General features: G+C 54.9%; 1 protein-coding gene across 3 annotated transcripts in view; it reads left to right on the top strand.

The window, feature by feature from the left end:
* Positions 1 to 18,877, top strand: part of ANK1 (ankyrin 1) — a 113,533-nt gene that overhangs the window by 60,549 nt on the left and 34,107 nt on the right. For all 3 annotated transcript variants that reach the window (XM_045286635.1, XM_045286636.1, XM_045286637.1), the window contains exons 23-37: positions 248 to 344; positions 1,231 to 1,309; positions 3,898 to 3,995; positions 4,111 to 4,335; positions 5,352 to 5,506; positions 5,804 to 6,015; positions 6,686 to 6,890; positions 7,248 to 7,344; positions 7,736 to 7,964; positions 9,164 to 9,289; positions 9,392 to 9,511; positions 11,109 to 11,187; positions 11,695 to 11,769; positions 14,184 to 14,315; positions 16,004 to 16,153. In XM_045286635.1, the coding sequence (XP_045142570.1) occupies positions 248 to 344; positions 1,231 to 1,309; positions 3,898 to 3,995; positions 4,111 to 4,335; positions 5,352 to 5,506; positions 5,804 to 6,015; positions 6,686 to 6,890; positions 7,248 to 7,344; positions 7,736 to 7,964; positions 9,164 to 9,289; positions 9,392 to 9,511; positions 11,109 to 11,187; positions 11,695 to 11,769; positions 14,184 to 14,315; positions 16,004 to 16,153 (2,079 nt within the window). The remainder of the gene's footprint in view (positions 1 to 247; positions 345 to 1,230; positions 1,310 to 3,897; positions 3,996 to 4,110; positions 4,336 to 5,351; positions 5,507 to 5,803; positions 6,016 to 6,685; positions 6,891 to 7,247; positions 7,345 to 7,735; positions 7,965 to 9,163; positions 9,290 to 9,391; positions 9,512 to 11,108; positions 11,188 to 11,694; positions 11,770 to 14,183; positions 14,316 to 16,003; positions 16,154 to 18,877) is intronic.

Genomic DNA, 18,877 nt, shown 5'->3' on the forward strand with positions numbered 1-18,877 from the left:
GGGACAAACGTAGAAGCTAGGAGCCGGCTGCCTGGGTCTGGTACAAGGACCGGGGCCCCAGGGCTGGTCAGAGTTAACGCTCGGGAGCCCATCGTCGCCCAAAGGGGCATCAGAGACCTTCCTCTGTTCTTGGGTGCGAGCGTTGAGAGGAGGGCCAGGGGAAGTGTCTTTTTGAGCAAACAAAGACAAAGAAAGGGACCATAGGACATCTCCCTTCTGTCGCTCACTTCAACTTGTGTGGTTCCAGGGGAAGAGCTTGTCGGCTCCAGAGCGGAGAAGCAAGATTCCCGGGATGCAGATGGAGAGAAAGAGCTGCTGGAGTTTGTGCCTAAGCTTGACCAAGTGTAAGAAGCGCTCACGTGGTGGCGGGCCAGGGCTTACCCCGAGGCCTCAAGGTCTCCAGAGCCAAAACAGGTAGCGGGAAGGTCAGGTCTTGGGTGTGGCCTTGACAAAGGATGCTGGGTCAATTGGACCTTGGGTCCAGATTTGCATCAGAAGAGGCTGGCTCTGTGCCTGGAGTCAGAGAGGGGACTCTGAGAGTTTCGCCCCACTACCCCCGCCTCCACCCCCTCCCCAGTGACCCGCTGTCTCCCTCTCTCATCATCACACACTCTCAGGTTCTCGCCAGCAAGCTTCACACTGGACCAGTTAAGATCGAACACTGGCCACAGGCTTTGAACCCCGCGAGATAAAACCCACCAAGGATGTGGGTCTGCCGGGAACCCCTTTCTCTCTTCTCCGTGTGCCTGTTGGGACTTCCTCCACTGGAGGTCCTTTTGCCCGCAAGGATATTTAATGACTACATCTGAATTCTTCGACAGGGTACAGCAGAAGCATGCCAACTCAGTCCCGTGGCTTATACGAAACAATTCTGGTCACAGGAGCAGGAAATGGAACTAGAAGCAGAGTTGATCAGTTAGTATTTTCTGAACACCCGTTGGAAAGAAACGCAAGACTTGTGTTTCTGATTACAAGGAATTTCCAGATCCGTATGGTGGGAGCAACACACACACACACACATACACACACACAGAGTAGTCATTAACGGTGTAGGATGGGCAGCATGCAGAAGAGACGTCATCGTGTTGCATGCACTAGGGCAGGGGCTCAGAATGACATTCAGACAGATTGACGTGGGGATACCCAGGTGTTTCGCTTAGGCCTTCCATGAAAGACAAGGGACGCTTAGAAGGGCCACCCCTTTGACTTCCCAACCTACTTGGCACACAGGGTGGAATCTCCAGCCATTCCCAGGATTCCTTGTGTCACACCTGAGACTGTGGTGATCAGATCTGAAGAGCCAGAACAGGTAAGAAGCCATGTTTCCCTTCTGATCCTTTCTGCAGAGCATGAGGGCGCCGGGACCGTGGTGGAGGGAGAAGATGCCTAGTACAGTGATAGGAATTGACCATCAAAAGGCATGCAGTACTTGCACAGTCCCTTCAGACCCATCATTCTGTGTTCTCTGTCCCCTACCCCCAGTGCTGATGAGAACCAGCGTGACTATTATGATCCCAGACGTGGATGATATGAGTGTCAGGGCCTAAGGGGTATGTGAGAGATCATTCACGTAGTCCACTGAAACTGAGAACAGGCATCAGACGTTCCTGCTCTGAAGCCCAGGCTCTTGTAACCATAACCCCTGAGCCCCTGCTTTCGGCTCGTATGGGGACGGTGGGTCACAGTGCTGGGCAGAAAGCCCTACCTGAGGGAGGTGTAGGGAAGCCAGAGACAGGCTTCCCTGTGGGAAGGGAGGGAGCCTGTGGAGCTCTGCATAAGCCAGGGGCCTTCTGTGGTTTTCTGTCATATCTGCACAAAGGCAGCCGTGTCTGCCTCACCTCACTCAAGGCATCCGTAGGAACTTACAGGCCAATACAGATGTGAGAGTGATGTCAGAGAGCTGCTGCTAAGGTGGGGTTTTAGGGACTCTAGTGCCCTATATTGTGGCTGCCCAGGATGCCTCTGGAATGATACACACACATACACATGAAGGCCTTAGAACAATTGAATCCCCTTTAGTTTCATGGTAGACCATTTGGCAGGATTTTTCTAGGGTAAGGGAATTTTTTAGGGGAGAAAGAAACAGCACAATGGTATCATCCCCCAAACATGAACCACCACTGCTCTGAAGCTGAGAGCTAAACCCGAAACCAAACTCACTGCCAACGGTCAGTTCTGCCTCAGAGCACCCGGCGGGGCAGAGGAGGCCTCTAGCAGGGCAGAGAGCCTCATCTCTCTCCGCGCGAGCTGGCCCAAGGCCGGTGTGTTTCCTTTTGAAGGCTGATTTCTCCCTTGTCATCCAAGAGGTATATATCTGGAGGCAGCAGCCTAGCCCTGGGCCCATAAATGGCACCTGGGGAGAGGCCAGCTTTGGAACGGACCAGCTCTGCCATGTGAAAATATAGCCTCAGGGTCAAGGTCAGGGTCATCAGATGGCATTTGGGCAGAGTTACTGCTGGGGCTTATTTTCTGGGTGCTGAGCCCATGAGATAGAGGCGAGGAACCCAACCAGGTGGATCTGTATCGTGTCTCTCGACCCAGTCTTCGACCCTCACTAGCCCAAGGAACATGACCTAGTCTGTAGCCTTTATGGGCCTAGATTCTACCAGAAACAGAGGATGGCTATTGGATTTAACACCTGGTACCGAGTACCTAGGAACGTAGGCTCTAACTGGGAAGAGTGGACTCAGGTTCATGAGACCAGTTAGGAAGGAACACAGGGCGGGGACGAATGAAGAGCGAAACTGTGTGGTGTGAGCCTTTTAAGAGTTCAAAAGGGAAGAAAAGGTTCTGCAACGGATTGTGATCATGATTGTACGACTCTTCTTGAGGGGACTGAATGATATGTGAATTATATGCCAATAAAGGTGTTGGGGGTTCAGGAGGGAGAGCTCAGAGAAGGTTGTGGCGAGCCCATAGGCTGGACAGACGTGGAAAGGAATGGGGCTGGACTAACTCAGGAGCCTCACACTCAGCACATTCTGGAAAGCATGAGGGCAGGCAGAGTTGAGAATAAACCTGGAAGGGACCGGGCGGGGCCCAACTGAGGCCCTGCTGGCTTTCCTGATTCCCTGTGAGGCCTAAGGCCCCGGGAGAGGCGAGTCTGTGCCCTCGGACTTGCAGGGTTCCCATGAGCTAGGAAACACCTCGTTTCGCAGATGAGAAAATGTGAACGATCCTTGAGCACCAGGGTCTCGTGTTCTCCATCTCCCAGGTGTCCCATGTCTACAGCATGAGGAGCCGCCCAATCCCGGCAGCCGGCATGTGTCAGAGTAGAACCGTGCTCCTTAGACGTCCCCATGGCTGACATCTCAGAATCAGATTGCTAGACTTTTCTCCCCAGGGACCTCGGTGTGGACTTGAATGACCGCCCTTTTGGTTATCAGCCGTGTGTACCGACTGCTGGCACTGCTCAGGGTCTGCATAGACCGCGTCCTCGGCGCTAAATCACTCCTAGGGGGTGGTACCGGGTGTCACACCCAGGTGTGCTAATGCCAGCTCTCAGGAGAAAACGGATCTGTCTAGAGCGGAGGTTTCTTAGGGAGGCCTGGCTGGAGAAAGGGGTGGCTGAGTCAGCAAGCGCGTTCATTGGGCACAGGGCCCCGAATCCAAGTTACCGAGTAGGGGCTCACCCGTTGATTGCTAAGATCATCCAAAGCTCACTTGCTCACTAGATTTTGAGCCCAGGAGAGGGGGTGAAGGTAGAAGAGAGCCCGGTTCCCTGCAGGCTCCCAGGATGCCCTGTCGTGGAAGCTTTAGTGGATTTGTGAGAGGGAGTCCTTTCTCCAGTGGACCAGCGAGGTGCTCTGAGCCTCCTCAGCCCTGGCACAATCCCCAGCCGGCCTGAGACCAGCCCAGGGTACGAAAGGACTAAAGGGTCTTTCCTCTCCTCCTCAGGCATCTAAAGAGTACGACGAAGACTCTCTCATCCCCAGCAGCCCGGCCACAGAGACCTCAGACAACATCAGCCCCGTGGCCAGCCCGGTCCACACAGGGTGAGTTGCCGCCCAGCGGGTGCAAGGGGTGCCTCAGGCTCTGCGCCACCAGCTTCCCCTGTCTCCGAGGGGCTGTGGAGAAGCCCACCGTGGGTCGGTCTGCCTGTGCCCCTAGGTTTCTGGTGAGCTTCATGGTGGATGCCCGGGGAGGTTCCATGAGAGGAAGTCGCCACAACGGCCTACGGGTTGTGATCCCGCCTCGGACCTGCGCGGCCCCCACGCGCATCACCTGCCGCCTGGTCAAGCCCCAGAAGCTGAGCACGCCGCCCCCGCTGGCCGAGGAGGAGGGCCTGGCCAGCAGGATCATTGCCTTGGGGCCCACGGGGGTGCAGTTCTTGAGGTGAGAGCTGGCCTTTGCTGGGTGCATCTGTGTCTGACTGCTCCTGACCTGCCCCTGCAGCAGTGCCCCAAACTGCCCTGCAGCAGGGCACGGGGAGAGGCCAGGAGGCCCTGGACCCCCACGGGGGCTCCTTCCTCTGCTGCCCCGGACAGGGACACAGACTGAAGCTTTAGGCCTCTGCTGCTGCCACCTTTCCCTAGAGGCGGCGGGGTGCAGGTCCTGGCGGAGCATCCTGCCCCTCAGTCTTGCTGTGCCTCTCCAGTTAGCTCGGGCGCCTGCCTCCCAGGAGGCCCACTGTTTCCGCATTAAAGTCATCTGACTAGATGGCCGCCCCTGCAGTGGCGCCCCCAAAGCAAGATTGATGGGCTCCCAGGCCACTGCTCCCCACCTTCTCTGCAGCCAACCAGGCCTGTCCTCAGAGCTCTTTCACCCTTTCAACACAGCTGGTGTAGTATTCTAGACAGGAACTCCACGGGGGCCCTCCCTCCCCACCTCCCTGGCCCTCCTGTCCCACCACTATTAACGGCACCCTTTGTAAAGCAGCTGCAATGGGCTCCCCCCTTGTATTTCCTGAAAGCCGTCGAATTTACAAGCTGTACCATTCGAGGGTTTGAACCAGGAAAAGGGGCTGTGGCTCACCTTTCAACGGGCCTCCCAAGGCCTCCCTCCTAAGTAAATGCTGGTGCCCCCCGGTGATGGGTGAGGATGCTGCGCTCCAGCGCGTTAGCTCCCCTGTGTAAGGGTGTCAGACCGGTGCCCAGCATCAGGGCATCCTCCGTACTGAGTCTCAGAGGAAAGCTGTATGGCCGGGAGCAGACGGCCCTCCCCTGTGAAAGGAGGCTGAGACACCCCCACTCCCCCGCCCCTTCCATCCTGTCGCTAGGAAAGGCTGGGCAAGGTCCCAGGCATCTGAAGCACGGCATGCCACTTCAGGGACCAGCCGGTGGGTGGGGCCCCCACTGAGGCTGCAGGAGCCCTGCTACCACCCCCACTATTTGTCCTGGCTCTGCCCCCAGCCCGGTGATCGTGGAAATCCCCCACTTCGCCTCCCACGGCCGCGGGGACCGGGAGCTGGTGGTTCTGCGGAGTGAAAATGGCTCCGTGTGGAAGGAGCACAGGAGCCGCTACGGAGAAAGCTACCTGGATCAGATACTCAACGGGATGGACGAAGGTGAGGAGCCCGCGGCTTCCGGGCCAGGGTGCCCCTTCCTGTTCCTGGCAGCAGGGACTGGTGCTGGTACTTCTCCGGCCTGGGCTGTTGCAGGGGGTAGGGTTGGGGCTGCCTGGCCTTGCGGGGACTCTAGCTGGGAAGGACCCCTTTTGGCCGAGTTCCAGGTGTCAGGGACACCCCAGTGGGTGCTCAGCCCTCAGCTCCTTTACTGGCCTGGTCCTGGGCGGGCGGGCACGGGCTGAGGCCACTGGGTGGGGGGGACACACAGCATGACGGTGGGCCTGGCTGTGCTTGCAGAGCTGGGCAGCCTGGAGGAGCTGGAGAAGAAGAGAGTCTGCCGAATCATCACCACCGACTTCCCCTTGTACTTCGTGATCATGTCCCGCCTCTGTCAGGACTTCGACACCATCGGCCCCGAGGGCGGCTCCCTGAAGAGCACACTGGTCCCCCTGGTGCAGGCCACCTTCCCAGAGAACGCTGTCACCAAGAGAGTGAAGCTGGCCCTGCAGGTGACACGCGCTCCCTGGCCAGCTGGGTGTGCGTGGAGGGTGGGAGGGCTTCCAGCTGTCAGGGTGATTGCCGCTGGTTCCCAAGCCCCCTGCGTCCTGCCTCCACCCCCACCCCCTGACGCCCTTCTCAGTCCCCTGAGAGAGGAGGTCTCGAAAGCTGGACCCCAAAGGAAGCTGAGCGGGGCGGAGCTGAGGCGATTGCGTTGCAAAAAGGCCCAGGGAGCGCATGACCCGGTGGTGCCCGGCTGTGCCCTGCGGAGGGACTGTCAGATCCCGGCCTGGGAGCCCTCCTGGGTGGGCGTGGGCAGGGCCAGGCCAGGGGGAGAACGAGAACGAGAACGGGGAGCACGCTGGCCATGGTGTCAGGCGCTGTGATGAGCGCAGGAAGTAGCAGTGAGCGTCCGCGAGCTTGTGGGAAACGGAAGGAAAAGAGAATGGGACTTTCCACGGGCTCTTTTGACACCCCCCCCCCCCACACACACACACACACACACAATAGATACGGGAACCAGATCCGAGGGCGAGAACGCTGGCAGGGGAGAGACTCTGAGAAGAGCCTTTGCCCGTGGGCAGAGAGGGCCCGCTTTCCCCTGGGGGACGCAGGCCCGTCTCCTGTCCCATGAGTGCCCCTCCCGCTGTGGCGCTGAGTGCCTCCCTCTGCGTCCCCCAGGCCCAGCCCGTTCCTGATGAGCTAGTCACCAAACTCCTGGGCAACCAGGCCACCTTCAGCCCCATCGTCACTGTGGAGCCTCGACGGCGGAAGTTCCACCGCCCCATAGGCCTTCGGATTCCACTCCCGCCTTCCTGGACAGACAACCCTCGGGACAGCGGGGAGGGGGACACCACCAGCCTGCGCCTGCTGTGCAGTGTCATAGGTGAGCGGTCTGCCTTCCTCCACGCCCCGGCTTCTCTGTGGGACAGCCCCTTCCAGCAGGCCCCAGGAGGGGAAGCTGGCCATCTGCTCGGTCTCTAATGGGGTCATCCTGCCCTCTCACTCCCCTCCTGCACACACCAGTGATCTGCCTTCTCTTGGAAGATATGGAGGGATGAGGCTGTGGCCCAGGACCCTGAGGAGAAGGGGGTGCTGCCATCTGCTAGTGGGAAAAGGGGCACGTGGGAGAAGGCAGGGTGCTCAGAGCCATGGCTCAGAGGGGCCTCCGCCAGACGGGTCCGTCTCTGCCTCTGCGCATTCTGAGGACGAGCCTTTGACCCCACTCCTGCGCCTCTTGCAGGGGGAACGGATCAAGCCCAGTGGGAAGATATAACAGGCACAACCAAGCTGGTGTATGCCAACGAGTGCGCCAACTTCACCACCAACGTCTCTGCCAGGTGAGCTCTGCCTCAGCCCAGAATGGAGGCTCCCAGACCCCAGAGCTTGGGGGTGGATGCTGGTGGGTAGCTGTCCCTCATGCCCCAACCTGCCCACTCTGGGGTTCTTTCACTGCCTCCTGAGCCAGCAGGGGAATGAGGGGCCCACAGGGTGGACGGGAAGCTCCCCACCGGGCATCGAGGACCACACCGTATAACGAAACTGGTTGCTGTCTACCCATCCGTCGCTGTCCGTCGGAGTAGAACTGCACTCTGCTGCGTTTTCAAGGCCTGGTTTTTCAGAAGCAGATCGCCTCTGGGACTTGAACCTCCAACCTGGCGGTCAGCAGCCGAGTGTTCCGTTTGTTCTCCACCCAGCGTTTCCAGCTGAGAACGAGCCCTCTCTTTCTAGGTTTTGGCTGTCGGACTGTCCTCGGACGGCCGAGGCCGTGAACTTCGCCACCCTGCTGTACAAGGAGCTGACCGCGGTGCCCTACATGGCCAAGTTTGTCATCTTTGCCAAGATGAACGACCCCCGAGAAGGACGGCTGCGCTGCTACTGCATGACGGATGACAAAGTGGACAAGACCCTGGAGCAGCACGAGAACTTCATCGAGGTGGCCCGGAGCAGAGACATCGAGGTACCGCTCCCGGCCACCCTCGTTCCCGGGCACGTGGGGGCCCTCCTCTCTCCTCCCACCAGAACTGGGACAGGAGCACTCTGGTGTGCACTGGGACTCCAACCTCTGCGGAGGAGCGGGTTTCCAAATGCTGACTCTGGTTCCCCTCTGGACCCAGGTGGGGTAGAAAGAGGGAACCGATTACAAGGATCTACATAACCTCCTCCCTGGGGGATGGACAACAGAAAAGTGGGTGAAGGGAGACATCAGACAGTGTAAGACATGACAAAGTAATAATAATTTATAAATTATCAAGGGTTCATGAGGGAGGGGGAGCAGGGAGGGAGGGGAAAAATGAGCTGATACCAAGGGCTCAAGTAGAAAGCAAACGTTTAGAGAATGATGACGGCCACAAATGTACAAAGGTGCTTGGTGCACAATGGATGTGTGTATCAATTATGATAAGAGTTGTACAAGCCCCCAATAAAAAAAATTTTTTTTTAAAGAAACCTGGACCAAAGGGAGGGAAGGTAGATGTGTATAAGGAATCTATAAACGGTTCGGGGGAGAATTCCATGCTCTCGTCATTCTGGTTTTCCATGAACTTTTTGACGCTCCTTTGCATCTGCGCATGTGATCAGTGAGCTCTTAGGGACCCACACCAAAGTCCACTGCCACTGAGTCGATGCCCGCTCCTCCTGACCCTGTAGGACAGGGTGGCACCGCCTCTGTGAGTTTCTGAGACTGTCACTGTTGACAGGGGTAGAAACTCTGGTTTTTCTCTCAAGGAGCGGCGGGTGGTTTTGAATAGCAGGCCTTGCAGTTAGCAGTCCCCCAGGGAATCATCATGCCGCCGGGGCTCCTCCGTATAGGTGAAGTTAAACTATAGCATGGCCCTCCTAGCACTTCTCAGAAATTTAGAGATAAGAATAAAAACAGAGCCAGGTTTTCAGAAGCCAAGTTCTGCCACCCTTCTGGGTTTCTTAGGGTATCCCGATGCAGCCCAGCCCAACTTTCCCAGGGAAGATCTTACTTGTGAGAAAATCTTTGAAGCATGCTTCATTCATCATAACCCGGGAAAGAACGTTTCCAACACAGCAGGAGAATTTCTCAGAGCATGCCCTCTGAGCCCCAGCCGTAGAAAGGGTGTATCCTGGGTAGGAAAAGGCTGTCTACCTGGTAAATCTACCTGATTGTCATTGATCTTTCCTTTCGGACAGGTTCTGGAAGGAATGTCCCTATTTGCAGAGCTCTCTGGGAACCTGGTACCAGTCAAAAAAGCTGCCCAGCAACGGAGCTTCCACTTCCAGTCCTTCCGGGAGAACCGTTTGGCCATCCCTGTCAAGGTGCTGACCCTTGCCTGGGTTGGGAAAAGGTGGGAGGTGGAGCTCTCTAAACCTGGCGGCCTGCCCGATGGCTTCGTGACTCTTATGTGTGATTGCATGTAGGTGCGAGACAGCAGTCGAGAGCCAGGAGGATCCCTGTCGTTTCTACGTAAGGCGATGAAATATGAGGACACCCAGCACATTCTCTGCCACTTGAACATCACCATGCCCCCCTGCACGAAGGTACGCCCCCTGCATGGCCCACCCAGGAGGCCTCTCCGCCAGAGGCGGGGGCCCCCAAAGAAGGTCTCAAAACAGACCTCAACTGGAGCGCTTCCAACAGGCTTCTTTGCGGGTACAGAGAGGTGCTTTGCTCGCCTGTAGACATTTGTCTGTGGCTTAGTAGGGAAAACATAGCCAAACCCAAAACCAAATACTGCCATCCGGTCGGTTCTGGCTCATAGAAACATTCTAGAACAAGGTAGAACTGCCCCTGTGGGTTTCTGAGACTAACTCTTTACAGGTGGGCCCTGAGCTTTCTGGGATGGGAAGGCTAGAAGGAACCTTACATCCATCTTCTTGGGTGTCCCCTGTCTGGGGCCTCTGAGGCTCGGAAACAGATCCAGAAATTTGCACAAGATGGCCCGGCCAGTTGGTCGCCTTTCCCACAGTTCTTTTCCATCTACTGGCTCATCTTCCCCAGGGTGCGGGGTCCTCAAAGGGAGGGAACCTGGGTGTCCTCAGCCCTGTGTGTGGACAACCAGTATGTTGAGCTCAGCCAGAGACTCCTGATCAAGTATGTTCATCTACTGAAAACCTGCAAGGCTCTCAAGGACCCCTGGTGGCCTGGTGGATGAAGTACCAGGCTGCTCATTGCAAGGTCGGCAGTTCAAACCAACCACGGGAGAAAGGTGCTGTCGTCCTCAAAATGTACACCGAGAAATCTTAGGAGCGGTTCTCCTCTGACCTGAAGGGTTGCCTGGGGTCAAAGTGAACCCAAAGGCGGTGGTTTGGGGTAAGAACATCAAAGTTACCACCTTAAAAAAGTGGGACTTGGGAGGAATCTTGTCCCCACCGTGGTTGTCTGTTGCTGTTGCTCGTTGAGCACATGCTCCTACTCACATTCCCTGTTCTTTCGGAGAACCACACTGAGCCAGCTTCCGTTTCCACCCCTGCAACCTTGGGCAAGCCTCTGGGTACTTCTCCACACTGCCCGGGGCTAAGCCCGCTCACTGCCTGGGGCCAATATCAAAATTGGGTCTTTTGAGCAGAAAGTACTCCAAATCCCAGCTCCACTCCTTATCGGCTGGGTGACCCTGGGCAATTCCCTCTCAGTCCTCAGCTTTGTCACCCAAGAAATGAGACTCAGATGGATACAGACCCCACAAGTACTCCAAAGGAATCTTCGTGGCCTACCGGTTACCGTTGGTCTGCTGACTATAAGGTCCAAGGTTTGAAACCACCAGCGGCTCCACGGGAGAATGGAGTGGCAGTCTCAGAAACTCACAGGGCAGCTCTACCCTGTCCTACAGGGTCGCTATGAGTCGGCATCGACTCAATGGCCGTGAGCTTGATACGACACAGGAACACGGTAGATTTACTGCGGAAACTCGCCGTTGTTGTTGTTGTTGTTGTTGTTGTTGTTGTTGTTGTTGTTGATTAACTATGTGAGCTACATCAGCGTTCCTTGACTCCCCCTTCTCTCCACGCTGCTCCATGCCCAAGAAGCGGCCTCCTGTGTACCAAAGCCGGGGTCCTAACCCCAGCCGCCTGACTTCAGGGCTCAAACCCCCTTCTCGAAGGCCCCGTCCACCACAGCCTTTCTTTCCTGGTCCTGCAGGGGAGCGGAGCCGACGAGAGGAGGAGGACACTGACCCCCCTGGCCCTGAGATACAGCACCCTCAGCGAGTCAACACTGGGTACGAACCTCCTTCTCGGGACAAGCGTTCACTCTCTGTCCAGGAAGCTGTGGAAGGCAACCCCTACCCCGCCTCCTGGCCAGGGCTCTGGGCCCCTGGGTAACGCAAAGGGTCTGAGCTTGCCTGACCCAGAGGCTGGCAGTTGGACCCCGCTCAGCAGCAGCAAAGGAGAAAGGCCTGGCAACCTGCTTCCAGAAAGATGACAGGCACCCCGTTAGGACACAGCTCTGCGCCGTCGCACAGGGGTCACCATGAGCCAGAATGCATCTAGGTGGCCAGGGGCCGAGCAAGGGCTGTGTCGGGCGCTGTGGACCTTCTTAGCCCACGATAGGTGCAGCGTGTTCAGCCTTGGACTGGGGTCCCACCTGGCCCATCCAGGTTTAACCCTCAACCCAGGGTACTCTGGGGCCCATCAGGTGGCCTGGACACTTCCAGCTGTTAGGCCCTCCTGCCTGCCAAGGCTGCATCCTGCCAGGCTCCTAAACGAAGTCCCCTGCTTCTCCCCAGGTTTCCTCAGTGAGACTGACCGAGCAGACATGAAAATGGCTATTATCTCAGAGCACCTTGGCCTCAGCTGGGCAGGTGAGTCTAGGAATTTGGGGTGTTAAAACACTATCTTTTATGTACCTCATTTCTGGGTCTCTCTTATGCCCTCTGCTGTGGACTTGATCTGTGATGGTCTCCGTCAGTCTGTTGCTCCTGCAGCTCTGGGCCCCGAGGGAAGGAGGGCCCCTCTCTCCTTGATTCTGTTTGGTTTCCCCTTGTGGGAAGGAATCATCAACGTTTCAGGTTCTGGGAGACTTGGGCTTGATCTAGTCCCCCTCAGTTTGCAGATGGGAAGACTGAGCTCCATCCAAGTGGAGGGACAACGTTGTGTAGCGAGTTAGTGACCGAGCCCAGAGAAACCAACACACAGGACAGAACTACATTTCCTGACTTCCTGACTGCCTGCCCACTGCCCACTCTCCCACATACACCGTTTCCCCCAAACTCTGGCTTTGCGGATGGAGAGGAGGGGAGAACAGAGAAAGTCCAATTCTTTTCATTAAAAGCTCTGACTGTAGCTGAAGTCTACCAGAAGCCCCATCCACAATGGGGATAGATCTTCCGTGAACAGGAGCAGGTGGGCTAAATATAAAGTTAAAGACCAAGATGGTCACAATGGTTTTTATTCAACCACTTACCCAATAACATGGGAGAAAGATAGGACTTTCTACTCCCATGAAGAGTTACAGTCTCGGAAACAGACAGGGGCAGTTCTACCCTGTCCTTCATGGTGGCTATGCGTGGAAATCGACTTGATTTTTTAGGGGGGGTTTTGGACCCTACAACTCAATTCTCACTGCTTGCCCTCTTTTTTTGGTTAACCTTTTCAATGAGTGAAAGCCCAATTTAGACACACTTCAGAAACCTTGGCAATAGGTAAGATCATGATAAATGGAGAAAAGGTTGACGTTGTAAGGAATTTGTCTTACTTGGATCCCCAATCAGTGCTCATGGAAGCAGCCAATCAAGAGGAGGTCGAAAGCTGTATTGCATTAGGTGACTGTGCTGCACAAGACCTCCTAAGAGTGCTGAAGAGCAGAGCTGTCTCTCTGAGGTTGTACGCACGCCTGACCCCAGCCGTGGAGTTCTCCGTTGCCTCCTATGCAAGTTGGACAGTGAATAAAAGAGACCGAAGAAGAGTCGATGCGCTTGGCTTGTGGCGCTGGAGAAGAATCTTGAAAGTACCAAGGACTGCTAGAAGGACAGAGGGATCCGTCCTGGAAGAAGTGGGGCCAGAGTGCTCCTTAGAGGCAAGGACGGCAAGACTTCGTCTTACAGACTTTGGACATGTTGTCAGGAGCAGCGGGTCCCTGGAGAAGGAAGGCATGTTTGGTAAAGTGGAGGGGTGGTGAAAAAGACGAAGGCCCTCAGTGAGACGAATCTACACAGTGGCTGCAATAATGGTCTCGGGCAGGGGAACAATTGTGAGGACGGCACAGGACAGGACGGTGCAGCTTCTGTTGTGCTGGGGCCGCTGTGGGTCAGAGCTGACTCAATGGTCCCTAACAATAACAACAGCAAGAACTTGCTGAAAGGCAGCGTGACACATCCTCAGAAGTACAGGGATAGTTCCATCATTACACCATACCCATCGCAGCTTCTGAAGAGTCCCTGGGTGGTGAACTCCAGTGCTAATCAAAAGGTAGCTGGTTCAAGTCCACCCAAGGTGCCATGAAAAACCATTGAAACATGTGGAAAGCCCCTGCTCAGACATACGTGGGCCACTGGGAAACAGGATCCACCCAATGGCAACTGGTTACTGCCACCTTTTGGTGTGTGTGTATGTATGTGTGTGTGTGTGTGTGTGTGTGTGTGTGTTTTTCTTGGTCATTCACACAATTGTTTTCCTTCTCATCTTCCTCTTCCTTGAAATTAGACTCTGATGCTGTTTTTTACCTGTGAGATAACAATAAAAACTCCTAGGTTGGGCGGGAAAGCTAACCTTCCATTTAGATGGTACTTTGTGCTTTCATTTCCAATGTAAATAATGCCTTTCCCTGAAGAGTCATAACTATAGACACAGAGTTACCTAAGTGCGTTCCTCTCACCTTGGCGTCCTGGGGGGAAGGGAGGGGGCACTAGAGAGGTCATCAGCAGGTTCGTTTCACTGCACGCTCTCCTGTGCTTGCTCTGTGACCTTGGGGGAGTCGCTGGCTCATCCTCTAGAGAGCAAGGGTCTCCCTCCCTTCACTCATGCAACACGCTATTTATTGAGCAGCGCTGCCCACACCCCATTTTCTGGGGACGCAGAGATGGAAGTGACGGCATCTCACCTAGCATTTCTTCGTGAGGAATACCAAGTCCAAAGACCAACTACTGTTCTTGAACTCCCTGTACTGCCCCCACCCACACCCACCCCGCCCACCCCCAGGCTGTAACTCTCTGCTTGGAGCAGAGCTGGCTGGGATCTAGGGCTTGGCTCACGTCTGGTCTCGGTTCTTTGCCTGCAGAGTTGGCCCGGGAGCTGCAGTTCAGTGTGGAAGACATCAACAGGATCCGAGTGGAGAACCCCAACTCCTTGTTGGAGCAGAGCGCAGCCTTGTTGAACCTCTGGGTCATCCGTGAAGGACAAAATGCCAAGAGTCAGTACCTTTACGTTGAGCAAGGCGTTTCCTTCCCCCACAGCATGTGTCAGGATCTCCTCTTCCTTCAAAGCCAGCACTCATAATGGCCTTTTTAAAAAGTCAATGTCATATAGTTCCCTATCTAGCAGTTCAACAGTTCAACCACCTCAAGAAGAGTTGTGTAATCATCACCACTGTCAGTTTTAGAACATTTTCTTCATTTTTGGACTCATCCTCATTCGCTCACCCGTCTCCCAGCCTCCAATGACACATCCCAGGAGCCATTCATCGCGTCCCTGCCTCTCTAGATTTGCCTCTCCTGGTTCTCATACACAGAAGAGCATTTTTTCAAACTAACAACAATTACAATGTAAAACAGAAAAGAAAGCAGAAAACATTAAACACGAGAACAAATTTAAATGGATCATAGGGGAGATCAAATGATAGGGTGCTAAATTTTTACCTAATTGCATCTGCCACAATCCACTTTCCAATGTGGTCTGCATGCTAGCAAGTCTCATGTTGGCCTTTCGGGAATCAACCACTGGGTCCCTCTCACACACACACTCACACACACACACACACTTTTCTGGTGCTGTGGTAACAGAAATATCACTAGCATGCTTCAAAAAGGAGATATTCATTCACTCGGAAGCTAGAAGCCTACATTTAGCATGAGGTCCCAGGACAGAAGTCCTTTTTGGTCCAGTTCACCTTCTGGCAGTCAGTCAACAATCCTTGGTTCTTTAGAGACCAATCATCAGAGGGCATTTATCTCGTTATTATCTCCCCCCATTGTAGGTCTGTGACGCTCTTTATAGTACTCCGTGTGATTAGGGTAGGCCATACCATCCACTAACATGGCCTCGATCTAAAAGCCCAGCTATTCCGCAGTGGGATTACAGCCACAGGATTATGATCCCAGCATGTAGTTTTAGGGAACACGGTGCAGTCGGTCCATCCTCACACACACACTGTGTACCTAAACACACACTCTCAGGGTCACTGGGTCGTCTAGCCAGTCCTATCAAGTGAGCAGAGGATCTTGGCTTCCCTATTTCCCCCATTCTGGGAATAAGATAGAAATTGCACCGGGATCCCTAGATTACAGCATCTGTGCAGGCGGCTGTGACTCCCACGTTGGAAGTCTCCCTGTTGAATGTCTCAAGCAAATGCATCCTCCTCCAGGAGAGAGCATGGGTGAGCCCGGTCTATCTGAAGCAGTTCTTCCAGGGGCACCTTTTTCCCTCCAACCTGGAGGAAAGACTGGTCTCCCGCTGTCTTTTCAGCTCCTCTCAAACAAAATTCCTATGCCCCAAACAAACCAAAAACACTGCGAGAAAACAGAATGTTTACATCTGCATCCCACATCAGCTGGCAGAGACTAAACATTTCAAAAGGACACCATCCAATCCTCACGCCTCCTCTTAGATTGCAAAAACAAGTTGCCTGGGCTTTAAAATGGGCCATTATTGCTAAAATTAAATTCTCTAAAGTATCAGTTCCTGTCGATTCTGATTCTGACCAAAGAGGGGTGCCAGGCGTCCCCTCTCCCTTTCCCCCTTCCAAGAATACAAATCCTCTCCCTTCACACACCTTCCCTCCTGGCCTCATTCTCAGAGCCCAGGGCGACATTCCCTAGCTGCTGTCCCATAACGGGTGAGTTTTCGCTCCCTAAGTGCCTGTTCTGCCCTCCCCACTGACAGTGGAGAATCTCTACACTGCCCTGAGGAACATTGACCGCAGTGAGATCGTGAACATGTTGGAGGGCTCCGGCCGACAGAGCCGAAATCTGAAACCAGAGCGGAGGCACGCCACCGACCGGGACTACTCCTTGTCACCCTCTCAGATGAATGGTGAGTGTCTTCGGGATTGAGGTCGGGCCAGAACTGGACCCTCCCTTCCAGGAACCAGCACTCCAGCACTACCCCATGGGGGCAAAAGGGGGGTCGGTCAGCACCTCCCACCCAGGTGAGCAGAGGTGAGTGAAGGCAGGCAGGCTCTGTGGGAGTAGTGCCCTCTCCTCTGGACCTGTGTGGAGAGAGCCTCCATCAGCGGCCAAGCTGCGGTCCCAGCAGGACTCTGGAGGGCAGTGGGTTAGACTCTTGCCCCGACGCGGTTGCACACGCTCCGCATCGCACTGACCAAGGTGTGGGTCCTCTGGAGGGGTCACTGCGGTATGTAATGTCGCAGCTGAAACCACCCAGTGGCCGAGAACGGAAGGGCTTCTTCAAGGCCCGATGTCCATTAGCGAGATGGTTTCAAAGAAATCCTTTTGTGACCGCCTCTGTGAGGTTTAAAGGGTTACTTTTCTTTGAAGCCGGTGTCTCCCATTTCTCTCTCACCTCTCCTGGTTCAAAGAGAGGCGGCCCAGGGGAATCCCTGACTTCTGCCCCCTGCCCTTCACCGCTGCTGCTTCTCAGTCAGGACAGTTCACCTGGAAGCAACAGCAGAAGTTGCTAGTCGCATGAAGGAGCCAGGGCCCGAGAGCCCCGGGCTCTCTCCTCTCCACCTCCTTCCTCTCCTGGTCCCTTACACTCTTCACACTGGGGACAGACATAAACCGCAGGCCTCACGTCAACATCATGTCACTGTGGTGGGAAAAGCATGGCTCTGGGAGTCCGAAGACCTGGCTTCCAGCCCTTTCTCTGGCCAACTGCCTGTGTGGCTGTGTTATCTCCTCTCCCCCAAATTCGGTTGCATTCTCCAAGCCAAGCTCGCAGCCGTGGAGCCAGCGCTGACTCATAGCGACCCCCTGTAACTGTTGATGGGAGTAGAAAGCCCGTCTTTCTCCCGAGGGGCTAATAGTGGTTTCAAACTGCCGACCCTATGGATCGCAGCCCAGTGCCTAACCACTACACCAACAGGGCTCCTTTTCAGTTGCTTTAGATCCTCCAAATTCCTTCCAGAACTTGAGGAATTCTGTGAGACCTCACACTCTGGTGCCTAATATGTTGTCACAGACCGTTGCGCTGTGACGTTTATGCCCCCCAAGTCCTCAGTTTTAATGAACTTCACAGTGAACTGCACTGACCACCAGCAGTCTGGACGCAATGGCACTGGATGAGAAGTAGTTGGGGCTGGCCACTTTTGCTGAGAGGTTCTAGCTAGGGGGAGTCTGTGCCTGCCAAGCCCCTCACACTTCTTTATCTCCTGTGTCCTGTCTCTCCTGAAACATGCCACCCAGTGCCACCAGGTCCCGGGCTCATCTTATGTCCGTCATCTCCTGTCCCCTCTCTCTTCTGCCTCTGACCTCACCTTGACCTCTAGTTTGCTCATTCTCTTGCACCGCCTGTCTCCACTGTCTCCACCTGGCCAGATGTCATGAATGTCGGCCTCCAACAGATGCATGCCCTGAAAGACCCCCAGCCTTTCCCCTCCCCCTGTCTCATGGCTGTGTCTGTGGGCATCCGTGTACGTGCCTGTGTGTGCACAGGGGTCTGTTGTTGTGCCTCTTTGTCCCGGTTGTGCATCGTGTATTGCTCACTCTTCAACTCCACTCCTAAAAGGCTCCAGGACAGGGGTCCACACTCAGGGACCCTCCTCCAAGGGCACCCGGCTTCAACATGTCAGGGACTGCTAGGTTGTCCCCCTCCCTTTCACACCAGAGGAAAGGCAGGGCAGTTGAGGAGGGCTGCCAACTTTGGGAAACCCACATAATAAGACACATCTTCTCTACGTGATCACTGATCACTTGGTTGGGGGTTCTGTTTTTTCTTGCAATAAAGTATATTTAACATTTGCCGTTCCAACCATGTTAACCGGGGTTTAGTTGACGTTCTCAGGAAAGTCAAATCTGTTGTTGTTGTCGGTGCCCACTCACAGCTGCCCTCTGTACAACAGAGCGACACACCTCCAAGTCTGTTAAACACATCTGGTCAAATCAGCAAACGTTTACCAACCCTAAGATAAGTATCTACAGGACAAGGTGCCATTGCAGTCCCTTGAGTATAAACAAGGTAGTTAGGGACCTCAGGATCTAGGAAAGTCTTTAATTGGGCCTAGGACTCACAGCTCCCAGCAGACCTACGGACTGCAGTGCTTCAATGGGTTATCAGTACCTCTGTGGGGCTGTGTCCCTGACCGCTTCAGGACAGTGCGAGCAGCTCTGGGTTCCGGTGGGCCAGTTCATTGGGCAAATCACTGTTCTAAGCACAGGATAGCAGTCCGTTCTCACACAGTTAAAAAAAAACAACTGTACCTTGTGAACATTCGGTTAGAAGAGCCAGACAATCGCATGGGATGTTGGTGAATTAGATAGTGAGCTATCAGGTGAGAGGAAGCGTGGAGAAAGAGAAATCCAGGTAAGAGGGATCGGGGTGGGTGAAAATCGCATCTGGTGGCAACGGGCAGCATTTGAGCAAAGACTTGAAGAGTGTTCTGGACGCAGCACAGCGAGCGCAGTGGCCCCAAGACAGGGGGCCTGGTTAGCCTGCTCACAGGAGAGGGAGTGGGAGGGTTTTGAGCAAAGGGGTGCCATGCTGTAGCTTAAACTTCCAAAGGGTTTATCTCCCTGCTGGGTGCCGCCACAAACTGAACACATCCAGGATTCCTGGCTTCTCTGTCCGACCTCATCAGCA

Source organism: Echinops telfairi, unplaced genomic scaffold (genome assembly GCF_000313985.2).
Source record: "Echinops telfairi isolate 266 unplaced genomic scaffold, ASM31398v2 ScPeMD7_9;HRSCAF=40, whole genome shotgun sequence".
In the NCBI taxonomy this organism is placed as follows: domain Eukaryota; kingdom Metazoa; phylum Chordata; class Mammalia; order Afrosoricida; family Tenrecidae; genus Echinops; species Echinops telfairi.